Source organism: Rattus rattus, chromosome X (genome assembly GCF_011064425.1).
Source record: "Rattus rattus isolate New Zealand chromosome X, Rrattus_CSIRO_v1, whole genome shotgun sequence".
In the NCBI taxonomy this organism is placed as follows: Eukaryota; Metazoa; Chordata; class Mammalia; order Rodentia; family Muridae; genus Rattus; species Rattus rattus.
The window spans coordinates 101,932,545-101,951,743 of record NC_046172.1 but is presented as its reverse complement, the minus strand read 5'-3'; the positions used below and the strand labels follow the sequence as shown (position 1 = coordinate 101,951,743).

At 39.6% G+C, this 19,199-nt stretch overlaps 1 protein-coding gene across 1 annotated transcript in view; it reads right to left on the bottom strand.

Annotated features, from left to right (window-relative positions):
- Positions 1–1,045: 1,045 nt before the first annotated feature.
- Positions 1,046–19,199, bottom strand: part of Lamp2 (lysosomal associated membrane protein 2) — a 37,073-nt gene continuing 18,919 nt past the window's right edge. The window contains exons 7-9 of the mRNA XM_032889469.1: positions 14,478–14,541; positions 13,450–13,614; positions 1,046–1,338 (exon numbers count right to left, since the gene is read on the bottom strand). Of these exons, the coding sequence (XP_032745360.1) occupies positions 1,199–1,338; positions 13,450–13,614; positions 14,478–14,541 (369 nt within the window). The 3' untranslated portion in view covers positions 1,046–1,198. The remainder of the gene's footprint in view (positions 1,339–13,449; positions 13,615–14,477; positions 14,542–19,199) is intronic.

Sequence of the window (19,199 nt, the reverse complement as noted above, 5' to 3'; positions counted from 1 at the left end):
AGTTCATAGAATCCGCTATCCTTCAGTGCTAACCAGGCATCCAAAGAGAAAGAGAGCGAGGCAAGTGGTTAACTGTTTGAATCCTTTCAGTCTATATTGCTGAAAAAGAAACATTTTTCTTAAAAGCCCAGGATGGGAATGGTCAAATGCCTGTGACCTTAGCATTTGGCCAGCCAAGGCAGTTGGATCTGAGCTTGAAGGCAGCCTGGACTACATAGTAACTACCAGATCAGCCAGAGCTACAGAAAGACTCTTTCACACCACCAACCACCACCACCCCCTCCCTAAAAAAACCCTTCTAATTAAGAAGTCAGTCCAAGCTCTGTTCTAGCCTCCTGAGCCTGTTTTTAACCTATGAAAAATCACAAGTTTGAGAATCAATTTCATATTTAACTTGAACTCAAAAGGCATCAAGTCATAATCTTTTCAAAAATGTAATACTTAGCTGGGCAGTGACACCACATGCCTTAATTTTAGCATTCCGGAGACAGAGGCAGGTGGATCTCTGCCAAGTCCAAGGCCAACCTGGTCTACAGAGTGACTTCCAGGACAACAAGGGCCACACAGAGAATCCCTGTTTCAAAAACAAACAAACAAACAAACAAAAGCCCTCTGGTTCCTCTTAAGATCTTATTTTTTAAAAAATGTGGATGGCCCTAAGGGCTCTACTTCACCCCCCTAAAAAGCAACTCTGGCATATCTGATAGGTATCTTAAGTATATGCAAAGGCACAGTAGTGGTGAGTTTAAATTAGGACAGCTGTTACAAATTGAAACAGAACACCGGTGGTGAAGCAGTGTTTATTAATTCCAGTAAGATACAACTCCATATATCTTTTCTTATAACGGTCATGTTAATAAGTTTAAGGCATTTAGGTTAGGATCCCAATTTGGCCAAAGCTTCTTAAGACAGACCTTAAAACATCACACACGTGTGTTCATTTTCTCCTTTTTTTAAAGCCAGTCTGCATTTTAAGCAGATCAGAGAATGATTTTTTTGTTTTTTGTTTTTTTGGGTTTTTTTGTTTTTGTTTTTTTTTCAAAAAAAAAAAAAGCCTTATATCAAATTGTGGGGACTGATTTCCAAATAAAAGTTCCAAGGAGTCTGTCTTAAGTAGCAAAGTGTTTCATAAACTGACAGGTAAGACAACTTTGTTATTTGTATGTATTTTGTAATATATTCAATCAGATTGTAGGTGCTAAAATTGCTCATATCCAGTATGATGGCGCTTGAGACCAATAAAATAAGCCAGCAACACTAGAATAAGTACTCCTCCCAGGGCTGCTCCCACCGCTATGGGCACAAGGAAGTTGTCTTCATCTGCACTGCAGTCTTGAGCTGGATGTGGAGAAAGGACAATTGAGAACAGACACAATGGCATTTCATATGTCTCAATTTTAAGTTAAACTGACAGCCCTTCCCTCATATACAGAATTTTACATCAAAATAACAAGTCATTGGCATTCATTATCAGTAGTGACATATGATATCTAATGAGTTGACCCTCAAAAGTTTTTTTTTTTAAAATCAACAACAAAAAAAACCCCAAAACAACAAAAAAAACCAGTAATTTCATGCAGTTCCCCTTCATAAAAAAGCAGTCATTGGGGGGAAATACGTATAGTGATCACACACTCCCAGGCTTCTTCTAGAAATTTGTTTGCCCTTGATCAGCCTAGAACTTTAAGAGCCAACTATCACATTGCATCCTGAATGTTAGAGAGCACTAACTCAGCAAATAAACAGCTGTATAAAGCAGATACAGAGCTCAATGCATAGGATGTGAGCTCACTTAATAAAGGAAAGATAATCTGACCCTGTTGGCATTAACTGCTGGCTTCATCACATGTATGTAGTCGAGGAAAAAAGTAGTATTTATCATTACTGGTAGGAATGTTTGGTTTAGCAAGCATGGAAATCAGTATCAAGTTTCGAAAGAAAGAGAGAGAGAGAGAGAGAGAGAGAGAGAGAGGGAAGAGGGAGGGAGGGAGGGAGGGATGGATGGATCTGGAAAAGGGACAAGTCAGGAAGGGAGCACGTTGATAGAAATGGGAGGGAAATACAAAGTTGCAAGAGAGTTCTGATGAGAAGACAATATATAAGTATATCAAATTTTCAAAGAAACAATCTAAAAATTAAAAAGAGAAATGCCACATATACATACAGTGATCCAGGAATTTCACTACTGCTTATGTATCCAGAGAATATAATTTAGTATATAAAAACAAAACAAAAACCTTAATAACAGGATTACCATATAAGGCAGCTATCCCACTCCTGAGTAGGTATCCAATAAAGGAAATCAAAGTCAGAGATTCTTGTACATTCATATTTACTACAGCACTGTCACAAGATGTATTAAGACCTAACTCAGATGTCCAACAAGTAAATAGATAAGGAAACTGAATGAATATATATATATATATATATGAATTTTATGCAGCCATTTAAAAAGTGAAATTGAGGGGGTTGGGGATTTAGCTCAGTGGTAGAGCGCTTGCCTAGGAAGCGCAAGGCCCTGGCTTCGGTCCCCAGCTCCAAAAAAAAAAAAATAAATAAATAAAAAATAAAAAAGTGCAATTGTGTCATTTGCTGGAAAATCTGCAACTGAAGATCATTATCTTAACCAAAATAAGCCAGACTCAGTAAAATATTACTTTTGATATGCAGATTTAAGTGTGTGTGTAAATAGAAAGGAAAGGAGAACACATGAGGGGTGAGAAAGCTTCTAAAGAGGAAGGAAATGGTAAGATGTGTGGTCTATAGGTAAAGGCTAATCGGATGCCATGAAAGCAGGAGAGCTATTTGTCAGAAGGGCTCAGCAAGAGGGAACAGGAAGGACAGGAAGGTACTGGGAAGAAGAAATGAGAACAGCATATAATGCAATCTATGTATGTAATGCTATAATAAAACACAGTATGATTACTTAAAAATAAGATATGTAGTATAGTGTGAGAGTCAAACACAGAAATCAGTAGTTAGAAATTCAAGATGTGCTACGGTGGGACAAGCAATACCCAAAGTATCATGGAAATATTTCAGGGACCTAGTCAACTCAGTTTAGTTAAGTAAGACACTTTGGAAAGGCAGAATTTGATGTGAGTTTTTAAGACAAAGAACTAACCATTAATTGTAACTGACTATGTAGATAATGGGAGGGCATTGCAGGTGTAAGAAACAGTGCAGAGAGCCAGGTGGTGGGGGCGGGGTGCACACTTTTAATCCCAACACTCAGGAGGTAGAGGCAGGTGGATCTCTTGAGTTTGAGGCCAACCTGATCTACAGAGTGAGTTCCAGGACAGTCAGGGCTATCCAGAGAAACCCTGTAGAGAAAAACAAAACAAAACAAAACAGCAATAACAAATATAAGCAGACAAAAACGTGGACAGTAAGAAAACATAAAAACTCCAGGAGCAATGCCAAGGAAGGTGACATACAACAATGGATGGAAGCCAGAAAAAGTGTATTTAAGACCAGCTCACAAAAGAACACTCTTCGGTGGTTCTGCCTTATCCCACTGGAAAAACAAACAGTAACAGGAATTCAATCAGGGTACATTCCAGAATCGCAGATGGAAGACTAGGTAGTAAGCTAGGAGCCGCCTCTATTGCCAGCATCCACGAGATCAGTAACATAGTCCCGAACTGGGTTCATGATGTGTAGGTGCAGTAGAGAGACCACTGACCCATTTAGAAGGTAAAATTGGCAAAAATGGATATGAGGAGCTTAACAGGCCACAATAACAGGATGCTTTCAATGCCACACGAGTGTTTACGCCAATGCTGGTGCCCTTCGCTATAGTGGTGGATTTTAGTCTTGTTGCATTCATACTTATTGAAGATGAGTGGGAAAGATTGTAAAAGGGTGATATGTAGAAAAGGGAGATACTCAGTTTGGGGTTGAATTTAAGATGTTTGTGTTCCAAGCTAAAGGGGTCTATCCTACACAAATACCTGGACATCTGCATTTACTGCTGCACCGTACATAGTAGTAAACACATTCACAGTAGGAACCAGCCTAGATGTCTATGGAAAGGTGACTAGATAAAGAAAATGTGGTGCATATACCCAATGGCATTTTATTTGGCTATAAAGTAGAATCATTTCATTTTAAGTCTAATTGATCAAACTAATGTTAGCATGTTGAGCAAAATAAGACAGGCTCGAGTTGGGGATTTAGCTCAGTGGTAGATGCTTGCCTAGGAGCGCAAGGCCCTGGGTTGGTCCCCAGCTCAAAAAAAACAAAAAAAAAAAAAAAAAAAAAAAGACAGGCTCAAAGACAAACAGCACAATTTCTTTGATACTCAGATACTATATTTTAGTTTGTATACAGTCATGAAACTAGACAATGAGAGGGAGAAAGCAATTTTTAAGGGAGAAATGTAATGCGTGTGACAAGAAAGCATGAAAGGGGGAGGGGAAAGAGCGGCAGCAAGAATGAGTATGTGGGAAACCATCACAAAGAAAACCCTTAGTCTGTGGAGCATATTTAAAATACCAAGAAAACAAGGTGTTTGGGTCCCAAACAAAATGTCAATTAACTGGAATGAGTAAACTGAAAAGGGACCAGAGAGAAAACTCCTAGGAATACTAGTATTTGAGGGACTAAGTTATAAAAATAGAAGTAGGAAAAGCGGTGGAAGATGGAGTCACGGCTCAGGAAGGAGGCTCCCATTGTCGTGAAAAGGTTAAATATATTAGAGGAATTTGAAAACAATGCCTATAGAATCCTAACGTGGGCAGGACCAGGCATGATTCAAACTGCTGCAGACAAGTGAACAGCGAACTATCAGTCACAACATCAAGGACTAAGGAGAGAGTTCTTTATAAATTTAAGATTAAGAAAAAGACAGCATGGGGTGCTTAGAATAGGGACATAAAGAAAAGGTAGCATCTGGGATAGATAAATATGTTTGTTAAGATGAGATAAATGTTCATAAAAAGAACAAGGCTAATGAATAGCATTATACATTATACATTATAATACCAAGTGTTATACATTATACATTATAATACAGAGTAATAGCTCCCTTTATGAATGCAGACTTTGGAGTTTTTTTGGATTAAGGTCTTTTCTTCCATCTCCAGTTTGAAAGAAATACTTTATTTATTAAAACAAATTTAAAAGAGCAAAGCTAATGACTCTGAAGATGTTCAATGGAAGGTTTCCCTAGGACCCAGGAGCGAGAGTCCAGAAGCTGATTATAAAAAATCTACTATGACTGCAGGGAGGGATGGAGAGCTAGGACACTTGGCAAGAGAATCAGGATGCTGAAACACCATTTAATAGTATTCCCCACTCTCCACTCCCTGCCTTGTGTTGCTTAAGTTTTCTTTCAGGGGTTGAACTCTACCAGAGGTAGATAAGTCCATTAGGATTAAATAAATCCATTAGGATTATGCCAAAATAAGAATGATGGGAATTAGAGTTAAGAGCAGAACTACCTGTTCAGAGGATCTGGGTTTGATTCCCTGCATCCACATGGTAGCTCACAACCATTCATGACTACTGCCCCAGGGGATCTGACACCCCCTTCTTTATTCCACATTCAAAAGACACACAGGTGGTACACATACATACACATAGGCAAAAACTCATATAGAGAAAAAAGAAAAGAAAGAGAAAGAGGAGGCTGCAATGCAGTGCTGCCTATGCTCTGCAATCACAAAATCTACCAAGCTCTACTCTGACTGCCAGACTCTGGGTCAGTAACTGGAAACAAGATGCAATCTGGAGTTTATAAACATCTTGACATTGACTTTGGCTGCCAACCGGATGGTCATTTTAAATTGCCTTCTATTAAGAATCCAGAGAGTTGATGATGCTGGATTTGACTTGAGAACAGATGGTACTAAAGAGTCCGCAATAACTCCACCCCTTCAATTTCCCACATTACCACCCAGGCTATATACTATTACGTGACACATATCATAAAGTATTAAGCCTTGGGTTTAATACCCCTTGAATTTTAAAAAATTCATTAGCAGATTAATTTCTTATTTTGGCAAAAAGTCTCAGCAGTCTTCTCTTTTCCAAATTGGGTGTTTGACCTAATACTGAGATGACTTTCATAAATACTGCCAATAAGGCTTTCATGTAAGACAAATATTCCCAGAGCAGATCAAAAAGGCAATTCCACTAATACAAAGATCTTTCTAGATGCACTCACTTACTTAAAATGCCCAATTAGTATATGAAATACTAATTTACAATAGCTACTGATTGTATAAATTCAACTTTAAGAGAATCTGTAAGTAATTGAAACAAAATCTGATTTTTAAAAAAGTTGTTTTACTTTATTCTTTGCTGTTTTTGAAACAGGATCTTATGCAGTCCAAATTGGACTCAAATTTGCTATGTGGCTACAGATGACCCAGAAATCCTGATCTGCCTCCACCTTCCAAGGGCTGATTCTGGATGTGCTGCTCTACCACTGAAACAGTTGATGTCAATAGGAGTGTGTCCTGAAGGAAAGAAATACTCCTTATGTAGGCCAGTGTTGAGTTCAGCTATCCGACTAATGTAGACTTAATACTACAATGAAAATGTTTCCGAGTAAAGAAACTGTATTTGGGGAATGTTTTTTTGAGACAGGGTCTCACTGTGCCATCTTGCTTAACTTAAACTCACTGTGTAGTCCAGGCTGGGCTTCAACTCGCAGAACACTGTTTGTGTCCCAACTGCTGCAATTAAAGGACTGTGTGGCACGGGGCCTGACTGTTGCGAATCCCCACAGCCAACCTGCGCCCTCACCTCCATCACTGCAAACTGATCTCAGGGCCTGATACATGCTAAGGAAACGCTCTATCACTAAAAACACCCAACCTTGTGAAAAGGTTTCAGAGCCACAGGAGCAATAGGAAATTTAAAGATTGGGGGTGTGGGGGGAACACATTTGATCCCAGCACTCAGGAAGCAGAGGCAGGAGGATCTCTGAGTTCCAGGTCAGTCTGGTCTACAAAGTGAGTCCCAGGACAAAAAACACTGTCGAGAAACCCTGTCTTAAAAAAAAAAATAAAATAAAATAAAACAAAAGCCAAGTAAAGTAAATAAAATAAAAAAGATTACAAGATGTCATGGCCATATAGATAAAAAATAAAACTTCACTAATCTTCAATTTTGTACTCAGAAATCTTCCAAAGATAATTTTCAGTCTAAGAATTAGACATCTATAATGAAACATGAAACTCCTTTTAAATGCTAATTAAGATGCGTTTTTTAAAGAGTAACCCGTTGACTCACCTTCTAATGTAACTTTACTTATATTTCTTTTAGATCTACATTCAAACCATTTCAAGTACATCACTTGAAGCTCAACAGATACTTGAAGACCCTGAAGAGACAGCTCCGTGGGTAAGGTGCACGTTGTATAAGCACCAGGAGCTATGCTCACATGCCTCGCATCTACTGTGCACATTGGCAATCCCAGGGCAGCACTGAGGAAGGAGGAGGTCACTGGATCCAACAAGCACTCTGGCCAGTCGGTCTAGCAGAAATAGCAAGCTACAGATGAATGAAGACCCTGTCTCAAAGAATAAGGTGGAAACCACACAAGAAAGCTAACATAGATGTGTGGCCTTTACATGCATACACAGTATACACACATGCAAGTACATGCATGTGCATACAGAAAATATTTGAAACTATTCGGTTTAACTTATGTCTGTACCAATTTCAAAGACAAGACATAATGATCACTGACAGGATTTTGGTTTCCAGGTAGAAGAAGAGATGTGAACCCAAAACAATTGAATTTTTTTCTACCTAAACAAACAGATGGTAATGCTATAATCTTCAAAACAGATGAGTCTTCTAAGAATTCTTCCTGACAATATGCAGGAAATGTAAAATGGTACACTGTTCACTGAATTTAAGTTTGGGTTTGAAATAAAACATGTGGCTTCTTATCAGGCTCCTTCTAAAATATTCAAAGGTGTGTTTATCATTTCTGAAATGAAAGGCAAAGGTGTGTTTATCATTTCTGAAATGAAAGAGGGAAGAAGAATAAGCAGAATTTGAAAGCCCCCACGATCCCTAGATGAAGAAACCTGTGAGACTAACACCCTAAAGCAGTTCAGGAACTTGGCCAATGTTTCCCACATTAGCTGTGTTGAGAGCTGTGGTAACTAAGTGCACTGTCATGGCACCTCAGGATCTCCGGAGAAACCTGCCAGGTGAACTGCTATGTTGTCTTGCATAACATACTAATTAATATGACTGGGAAAATCCATGGCGATTGAAAAAGCCAGTGTGAGCTAATCTAAGAGACAGGTTGTGTTATGGATATGAAATGCTAGCCCCAATTCAGGAATTAAGAAAAGTGTACCAAAAAGATTTACTATGAAATAAATATCCTAGATTACTATTTACCTCACTAGCTATGACTGAGATTCCACAAAAGTGCTTATGCTCGCCTGCTTACACACTCTCACTCTCACACTCACACACATATATATTCATTCTCATTCTCTCTCTCATATTCTCATTCTCTCTCTCTCTCTCTCTCTCTCTCTCTCTCTCTCTCTCTCTCTCTCTCTCTCTCTCTCTCTCAAAACAGACTTGCCAAATAAAATCACGCAGACCTGAAGCCTAGGCAAAGATGCATGTCTCAGGGAACCCTTATTCTGCAGTCATCCTTGAGCCACTCAAAGCTTACGAATGGGGCTATTGTTCGAGACAAGAGTAGCACACAGACAACATATATGGAAAACAATCTAATTCTATTCTTAAGCACTTCTTCTAAGGTTTTTTTTTAAATTGGCATCATGTAATATACAAAATCTTCACTTTAACCAATGGGAAAAAATGTGAGCAAATTTCCTTAAGAAATAAAAGAATCTTTATTGATTTAGAAGCAATGTTGGGCAAACAGACAGGCAAATATCTGAGAAGCACTTTAAACAGTTGAAGAGAAAACATGGAAAGTACTTACATGGACCAGTTTCTTATACAAATACTAAAGTGTGGAAAACATCCCAAACCAAATAGAGTATTACCATCAAGAAGCAAAACCAGTAAAACAAAACAAAAATACAAAAAAATACAAAGATAGTGTGTATTGTCTATAGGAAATAATAGTGTAAATAGCAGACATAAACTGGCCCATGTAAAATACAAAAATATTTATTGAAATCAGATCTTTCTATAAAACAGTGCTTTGGAGGTATCTTAATATGAATCCAATATATGATCTAAATGTAAATTCGTTTAGAAACATTAACAGCATTAAGCCAGTGCCACCCACTTGTTCCAATTAGTCCTTTTTTAAAAGCTGTTTTGTTGATTCATGACAAATACATAAGACCTATGTTCTTAAAAGCACAATCCATTCTTTTAGGATTAACAAGCTTATGCTAAAACACAGTTAAAATGAAAAATGTATTTTAAAAATCAGATTTCTGGTTCGTTTATAACAAGTGTTTTAAGTTGGCCATGCAGTGCCCTGTTGCTCTAGAAGTCAGTCAGGACTATGATTCTGAACGAGTAAGGTTTTCAGGCTAAGTAGACAGCAAGTTAAAGTGACACAAACTCTGTCACTCCTATATAACTCAAAAGACAGTCACAGACATAAACATGCTAACATGCAAGTGCCTATATGTGTGCATATATATCATGTATTCAACATCAGCATTTTGGAACCCAGATAGCTCTTCACTTTCTTGAGAATGAAAGGCATTTAATCTGCCCTCCCAATAACAAGAACCTTCTATATATGGTTGCAGATCAATATCTTAAGAAATATTTGCTGGGTCATACCAGTATGGACACATGTACGCATACATGTATGGAAGATGTCCTAGAAGCTGTAAGGAATACATGATGTGTTAGGCATCGGGCTGAAATAATTAACTCTCTCATAGAAGCAGTAGGTGGTGCCATCTCTGAGTACAGAACTGAATGGAAAAGTACCACAGTGAACAGTAACTAAGTTTTGATTATCACAGAACCATTTAAACATGAAAGCCAAATGAGTAAGTGTTATAGCAGTCAATGCAAACCGGAAATGAAGACCATGTTAATGAACTAAGGCAAGACCATGACTTTTGGATTAGGTGCAAGCAATTTTATGAGCGTAAGTGCACTTCATTATTTAGGACATACTAACATTTCTTCTTGAGGAAAGAAAAAGGAAAAAACAAAGCACATTACCACCAACATGGAAGACTGGAAGGTTCAAGAGAAATCTGTATTAATCTTAGTGCTGCATATAGAGGCCAATTTCTGGGTACAAAGCACTAATGCCCTCATTTGGCATTGCCTAGCAATTATCTCTAAAGCACCTAAAACCAGATTGAAATGCCCAGTTGGAATTGCCTTGTGTCTTGCAATTTAAAAGATTGAAACATCCAGTTTTTTTTAAAGATTAAATAAAAAGATTAACATCTATTCTAAAATTTAGGACTTTTGTGTTTTTGTCATTTCAGCCACATTAAATACAAATATATTCAAAAAAAACATGGGAAAAGAATTTTACTGGCAAGAGCATGATACTTCTGGGCTCTGCTCAAATCTACTGATACCTTTTTCATAGGTCAAACATGGAGCAATGCTGAAGTAGCTAAGTCAACCTGCAAACAAAAGTCACAAGAAATGCAGAACGAGCAAGTACAAATCCACTGGAGATCATGATGGTCACAGTCAACCTCATGCAGGCAGAAGAAACCTGCTCTTTTTCCTACACTGGACGTTCTCATCAGAATTCCAGACAGTGAGACAGAACCTGTAGTCCAGATAATTTTGTCCATGCATTTTGCTATAGTAGTTTTAAACTCCTTAGTCAGGAAAACCAAAATCACACGATTCATTTGAAGTGGATCGCATTTGGGAGTCTTTGTTTTAGTTTGAGGTCTGCCATACCACCCAACCTAAGAGCAGGACTGGAACTAAATGTACCTTCAATAGTATTACATGCGAGAACTTGTACTTGCTTTATTGTTTTATAACAGAGATCACATTGGATTAGTGTTACAGAGTCTGATATCCAGCATAAGTCTTTCTTCTGCCAATTAGGTAAGCAATCACTATAACGATAATCAAGCCTGAAAGACCAGCACCAACTATAATTGGTATTAGAATGGTGTCATCATCCAGCGAACATTCCTGGGCTGTAGGTGAGAAAAAGTGTGTAACAAATAATGAGTATAATCAAAAAGAAATAGCCAAAAGTAAAAGATGTTGATTTAAAAGTCAGAAATGCTCTTATAAAATAAATTTCAAATTAGCAAAAGCAGGCATATTTTTATGATAAAGTATAGAAAGTGATGACCAGTTAAAGCTACAATCCTAAAGTGTATTTGTCCTTTCATTTGTGAGTACATATGAAGATATTTTTATGTATGAATACAGACTTTTTATAGTTCAAAGTAAACAATGTATCACGTGATATGCACACAGTGTTATACATACTTCTAAGATGGAGAATTACTTTATCATCAATGAAGAGATCTAAGCCAGCCTATGTCTATAGAACCACTTTAACCTCTAAGTGGGAGAATGTGCATCTCTGGGGAAATAGAAAACATTAGGGTATTGCTGGACTGAACTCAGGCTGGCTCAGGAGTTCATTAACAATTGGGGTCAGCAAATCTGGCTGAAGAGCTAAAAATAAGATGAGTAATTTTAAATGACTGGAAAAGAAGACAGTCTTTTGTGAAACATGGGAGTTACATGAAATTCAGATGTTCATATCCTTCAGGTTTTACTAGAACACAGCCACACTCATCTGCATGAACTGCCTAGGGTGGTTTCCAGGCTGCAAAGGCAGAGTTAGAGTCACAACAGAGACCGTATGACCTCAACGCTTGAGAACTCACTGTCCAAACTGTCTCACAAAAAGCTGCTGTCCCTGACTTAATATACGTGATTTCAGTGGGGGGAAGAGCTAAGAAACTAGGACCGCTTACTAATTTGAGTGTGTTTACTACATGTTTTATCAATCTGGCTCAGAATAGCAGCCCAAAGGGGCTATTTTTTTCTATTTATAGCAAGTAGTCTGATCTAATAAAATCCAATCAACACTCTTCAACCTGACTGCAATTCTATTTCCTCCCTGAATACACTTAAGTATTACCTGGGTATGATATTTATAGTTACCCACAACCAAGAACCTAGTTCCATAAATAGATCATGCATTCAATATCAGTATTAAATGTTATATATCTCTCTGGCACCCACACTTCAAATTAGGCAAAGAGCATTGGCTCATTTCGGGCCACTGCCATCAAGAGAGAGACCTGAACTGAGAATAGTACTGCAGGTGATTTTAAATTTTAAACACAAAACCGGACCTCAAACTAGGATAATAATGTAGGGGAGCTAGATGAAGATTCAAAAATAAATCTATTGTAAGATCAAAATAATTAAAGTAATAAGCAAACAAACGGAGAAAGAAATTGGATTCTGTTTTTGTTTCTTTGAAATGGGATCTCATATACCCCAGGTTAGCCTGGAAGTGACTGTTCAGCCAGGGATGACCTTGAACCCCGGATGACTGCTTTGACCACCTAAGTACTATGATTATAAGCACGTGTCACTTCTGGCAAAGGAAATGGAGTCTTGAATATATTTTTAAGTTGTGATTAACCTTTCTACCCACAAGAATGGTAAAGTCTCTTTTGGACGGAGCAAGGCCAAGATGGTATTCCATAGCACTGCAAAGGCAGCCGAATCGTTCACAGCATACTCACTTTAATCATAGCATCTCTGTTTACTTATAAGCCTCTAGATTAATTTTTGGGAAGGATGGGAACGACTGGAAAGCTCTGCTCAGCAAAGCTCTGCTCCACAAACCTCCTATTTAAGTAATTGGTTTAAAAGCATAAGTCACTTAAGGAATTTGCCGTACTTTTTTTTCTGTCATGCAAATCTTAATCGTGCAATGCCAAATCCATCTTCTGTATTCATACAAATACAGTATATGAGGATTTCATTAAAACTCAAATAAAGACCATCATTTGCCCTTCTAAAGTAGGTCTTCAAAAAGCCTTACTTGAACTAAATTATCCTTACAGATCTCCCTATGTCATTCTGGCAAGCAAGATGAATTCACGGGCTGTGAGGCTTTGCTACTACCCTGTATCTTGTGTCTTAAGCAAATCAAACCAAATTGTTTTCATATGGATATGAAAATGTTCCCCCAAGAAGAGGGTCCAAGGCGGCAGATATAAGGTACTTAAAGCTGGTGCTCCAAGTGCCATCCCCACCCAAACAAAACCCCAGGGGAGTACCTGTTCCTGAAAAAGGATCCTTAAATACTTCAAATTATTTTCAGGTTTTCAAAAATGAAAACTGATGACCAAGTGAAGACTTACACAATTGGTTCCAGGTTGTAAGAACTTCCCATCAGAAGCTATTTCTCTACGCTCATGTACAGAATCACTTTAACTCAGAGGAAAAACCACCCAGAGGGAGATAGAAGAATGTAGTGGATAAGGTTTCTTTGTTTCTTACCTGTAGAATACTCTCCTTTCGTCACATTAAAAGGTTGCACCTTCAGGTTAAAGGTATTTATCTGAAATGTTCGAGACACGGAAACCACCTGCTCTTTGTTGCACATATAAGAACTTCCCAGAGGAGCATCCCAGAAGCTAAGGTTGTTATTTGAAACATGGAAAGCTGCAGAGGAAAAAAGGCAGGTCAGTAACTTCTTAGCGTATCACCAGGATTGTGTCTCATGTGTGAGGGAGGGGGTGTGTGTGTGTGTGTGTGTGTGTGTGTGTGTGTGTGTGTGTGTGTGTGTGTGTGCATATTTACCTAGATGTGTGCATGCATGTGGAGGGTTGGCCAGAGGCCAGCCTTGAGTATTGTTCCTCAGGTGCTATCCATCTTGGTTTTCACTGGCTTAAAGCTTATTTTTGGCTAAGCTTGCTCCAGTGATCCACCTGTCTCTGCCTCCCCAGCACTGAAATCACAAGTGCACATTGCCGCATCTACCTTTTCTTTATTCAGATCTTTGTGCTCTGCCAGCACTTGAACAACTGAGCTCTCTCCCTAGCCCTTCCTCAGGGCTTTTTAGTAAAGTGTAAGGTTTGGAGTCAGGCTCTGACCCCCAAAAAACAACTGTTGCCATTACTAAGTTTATTTTGTTTTCTGAGACAGGATATTGCTAAATAGCCCAAAGTGACCTAGGGCTCACTATGCAACCCAGGCTGTCCCTCATCTTTGGATCTTTCTGTCTCTGCTTCCCAAGGCTGTAATCCCAGGCATTCACCACCTCATTCATGTCTCCCTAATCTTTCCATAGATGTTTCAGTAGTCTAAAATTCAGTCACTTCCTTAACAAATATCCACCATACTTTGAAAAGATGACTCTGCAAGGGATAGGACACTATAATTCTACATTAGATTTTAAGTTGTGATCAAGAAATATTTTACACAGCATCTTCTATTTCATAAGACACAATCTGGCCATAAGCTAATTGTATTTCTTCTCCTTCCATAAAACCCACTCTTGTCCTCCAAGCCTATGCTGTGCTTACCTGAGCCATTAGCCAAATACATGTTGACATTCACTTCCTTCAGATAGAACCGTTTTTCATTTTTCTGTTTAAAAAAGAGCTTCTAGTTAATAACATATCACAACTATCTTTAAAAAAAAAGAATTGACATCCACAGAATAGAAATCTAGTACCATTATACAGATGAGGAAAAAAACCATAAGACCTGGGCCAGCAGCATAAACTACAACTAAGTCCTGTCACTAATAGTCACAAAATTATTTTCCAATGCATTTCATTTCTAAACTCTTTGATCGCAGCAGTCAGATGTTTCTGGATATATGATAACTCATCTTCTCCTCTGTTTTATTCTTCTTGTCCCCTTCTCAGTCCTTATTATCTAGCCTAGGTCACAATGTGATCATTTTTTATTTTGTTTTTTGTTTGTTTTGTGTTTTGCTTTTTTTTTAAGATTTATTCATTTATTATATATAAGTACACTGTAGCTGTCTTCAGATACACCAGAAGAGGGCATCGGATCTCTTTACAGATGGTTGTGAGCCATCATGTGGTTGCTGGGATTTGAACTCAGGACCTCTGGAAGAGCAGTCAGTGCTCTTAACCGCTGAGCCATCTCTCCAACCCTGTGTTTTGCTTTTTTGAGACAGGGTTTCTGTACATAGCCCTAGCTGTCCTGGAACTCAGCTCTATAAATCAGGCTGGCCTGGAACACAGCGATCCTCCTGCCTCTGCCTAAATAGGTACGTATATACAATAGAACTTTATTCAGCTAAAACCAAGGCAGCTGAAACAAAGATATTGTGAAATGTTCAGGTAAATGGATGGAACTTGAGAATATCACTGAGTGAGGTAGCCGAGACCCAGAGAGACACACATGGTATGTACTCACTGATAAGTAGATATTAGCCATAAAGTGCAGGCTAACCATGCTACACTCCATAGACTCAAAGAACTTGGGTAATAAGGAGAGCCCAAGGGAGGATGCATGATTCTCCCCCAGAAGGAAAAACAAAATAGTCATTGGAGGTGGATGGAGAGGGAACTGGATGAGAGAGGTGGTGAGGAGGGAAACAGGCATAGCAAACAAGAGTGGGATGAGGGGAACAGTAGAGGGCTGGAACTGAGAATGGAAATCTGTGGGGGCACCTCTGGGACGGGCTGGAGGCTTGAGACAGTGGAGGCTACTAATAGTCTGTGTGTGGTCCTAGCTGAGGATTCCTACCAGAGGGGGATATAGAGACTGAAGTGGCCACCTCCTATAGCCTGATGGGACTTCCAGTGGAGGGAGGGGGTCATCTATCCCCACACAGAACTTTCAATCCAAAATTTGTCCTGCCCATAAGATGTGCAGGGACAAAGATGGAGCAGAGATGGAGGGAATGACCAACCAATGACTTCCCCAACTTGAGACCCGTCCCATGTGAGAGAGTCAATCCCTGACACTGTTAACGATAATCCGCTATATCAAACAGGAGCCTAGCATATTCCCAAGAGGTTTCATGCAGCAGCAGATGAAAACGGATGCAGAGACCCACAACCAAAGATCAGTCAGAGCTTGGGAGTCTTGTGAAAGAGTGGGAGATAACACTGAGTGAGCCAGAGGGGTCAAGGACACTACAAGAAGACCTAGAGAGTCAACTAACCTGGGCCCAGGGGCTGGTGCTCACAGAGACTGAACCACCAACCAAAGAGCATGCATGGGCCAGACCTAGCCCCCTACTCATTTGAAGCAGAGGTGCAGCTTGGTCTTCATGTGAGTCCCAGGACAACTGGAGCGGGGGTTGTCTCTGACTCTGCTGCCTGCCACTGGATCCCCTTCCCCTACCTGAGTTGTCTGGTTCAGCCTTAGTGGGAGCGAACAGACTTAGTCCTGCTCAGACTAGATGTCCTAGGATGAGGTGGTACCCAAGGAGGAGGGTGGTTTCCTCTTCTCTGAGGTGAAGAGGAGAGGGGGTAATGGGGGGAGGATTTGTAAAGGCAGGACTGAGAAGAGAGGAGGAAAGGGGCTATGATGGGATGTAAAGTGAATAAAAAATAAATTGGGGAAAAAAGTATGTGCCACCATGGCCAGCTCTCCATGTGATCTTTTAACCCACTCAGCTCTCTGCTTTTCACTACTGTTATCTCTCGTTTGCTTATCATCTTGATCTTCTAATACATTACCTGTGCATTTTGCTTTGTTTTCTAAATGTTGTGGTTTGGGTCTTAGACCCAAGGCCTTATTGCATGTAACAGGCTTGAGGGCATCATCAGGACAATGTTTATTAAAATTTTATTATACTTATTTTGTTTGTGTGTGTACATGCATAAATTCCTGTGTGTGGAGATCTGAGGACAACTCATTGCTCTCTCCCTCAATCGTGTTGCTTCTAAGGACAAAACTCAAGTCATCATTAGGCTTGGCAGCAAGCGCCTTTACCCACTGACCCATTTTGTCAAACTTTTATCTGTCTGTCTGTCTGTCTACTAGAGGCTGGGTATCTCTCTATTATATACCCTCTTGCTGGAACTTTCTCACACTCAGAGACTCACATGCCTCTGCCTCACAACTGCTTGGAAATTTACTATTTTACTAACATATATTTTACTTTTATTTTGAAACAGTATCTTACTATGTAGCCTTGGATTGTCTGGAACTTACTATGTAAACTAGGCTAGCTCAACTCAGCAATCGCCCTGCCACTATCTCCCAAGTGCTGGATCAAAGGCTTGCACTACCACATCCCACTAAACATGTTAATTGTATGTATTTTGTTTTGGGGCAGGGTTTTTCTGACATAGTCAGGACTGTTCTGGAGCTCACTATGTAGACCAAGCTAGCCTAGAACTCACAGAGATCTATTTGCCTCTGCCTCCTAAGTGTGTACCACTACACCCAGCACTTTGTTATATGTATTAATAGAGTTCAGTGTGATATTCTGACACATGCATACACCACATACTAATCAAATAAAGGGTAACTGCCATTCCTCTTGCCTTAGAACTGATAATATTTTAAACTCTGAAGCCCCCTTTTCTAGATCTTCATAAAGTACAACATAGGATACTTTGAACTAGTCATCCTATTATAGTATGGAACATTTACTGTCCCTCTATCTAGTCTACACTCCCTATTATCTTTCTTAAGCATTTAACTGATCAGCCAGTCATTTTAATAGTCTACATGCTTAGTATACACAAAGTAACATGTCTTAAATACTCCGTAGGACTAGCAAGATGAATCGGACTTGTATCTTGCCCTCCCAGTGCTTGCAATCTGCCAGGGAACACAGATATATACATAAGAAATTGAAGATATAGCTCAATGGTGGAGGGCTTGCTTAGTTAGCATTTATGAGTCCTGGAGTTGTAACCCCCTTGCTCCTTGACTTGAAAGAAAAGATATACAAATAAGTTAATCCTGTTAAAAATGAAAGTGACAAGTTAGAAATTTGACAGGAAAGAAATTATCTTCAATAAGGGAAGATGTAAAAATCATGCTAGCTGAGGGATGGGGAATTTGGGGTGGGCAGGATTTGGTTAGGAAATAAGTGGACCAAGGATATCTTCAAGAAGGCAAGAGCATAAAGCAAAGGTAGTCAGAAAGAAACATTACCTAAATAAACACCTAAATAAACTAAGTGCTAGCCGTTATTCGTTCTGTATGTGAGACACTGGAAACTGACCCTGGCATTCTGCAGGCGTTAGACAAGCATACACTGAGCTGTATGTCCTCAGTCATTTCATTTGCTATTTTGAGACAGGGTCTCCCTAAGTTGCCCAGACTAGCACTAAACTCAAGTAGTGCAAGCTGGCCTTCTTCTCTCAGCCTCCCAGGTAGCTGGAAGTATAGAGCTATGCCACAGGCCTTGGCTCCAAACCCCCTATACTACCGATGTTGTTACTATGCCCAGTTTGGGATGAGTCATTCCAGCACAGAGTTGCTAAGTGACCTCCCCCACTGCTGCCAATTAGCAATCAGTGAGCTGGAATTAAAACCCAAAGTCTGGCTCCAAACATATGGACTGGTTACTTCTATGCTCTTAGACATCACAACCTACTGCATGAAAGTCAGAGTTAAGGAAGGTTCATGGAGTGAAAGAAAAGCTACCAGAGCAGATTTCACCGCATGGAGGAAAGGGCTTGAGCTGCCCTTCTGTTGTTTAGATGTTACCTTGTTGGCAAAACACAATCACTGAAGATTTATGGGAAGAGCTGTGCTTTGGGAAGATTAATCTAAGGGAGATAAAGGGGGAGGTTAGGTAAGAGGCTTTTGAACAACCCAGACAAGAGAAACCACAGCTGGAAGCAGACCTGAGGCAGAGAGAGTGGAATGAAATGAAGACAGAGAGAAATTTCAGCAGCGAGTGTACCGGAGGGCTTGATGTTTCCTCTTACTAAGTCCTTCCTCTGTTCAGTCAATGCCTCTGCCTGGCACTCAAGATGTGCTCCTAACTTTGTTCTAACTCCATTCATATACCCAGCTGAAAACACAGCTTGCCATCATCCTCCCAGCTGGTACTGATTATGTTCCTTTATCCAGAGCCAACCTCTACTTTCCCACTTCTCCTTACCTCTATATGTACAGATCTGACCTACCCTTGAATGCCCTCGAATGTCATCTTTTCCATTACACCTTCACCTCTCCTCCAGTCACAACTATGCTCTTCGCTTCCTCTTTGTGTGAACATCTGGCCTGGCACTAGGCATGTAGCCAGGTAGCTGCATGCTTCCTTAGCATTTGTGAGTCCCTGAATCCAACCC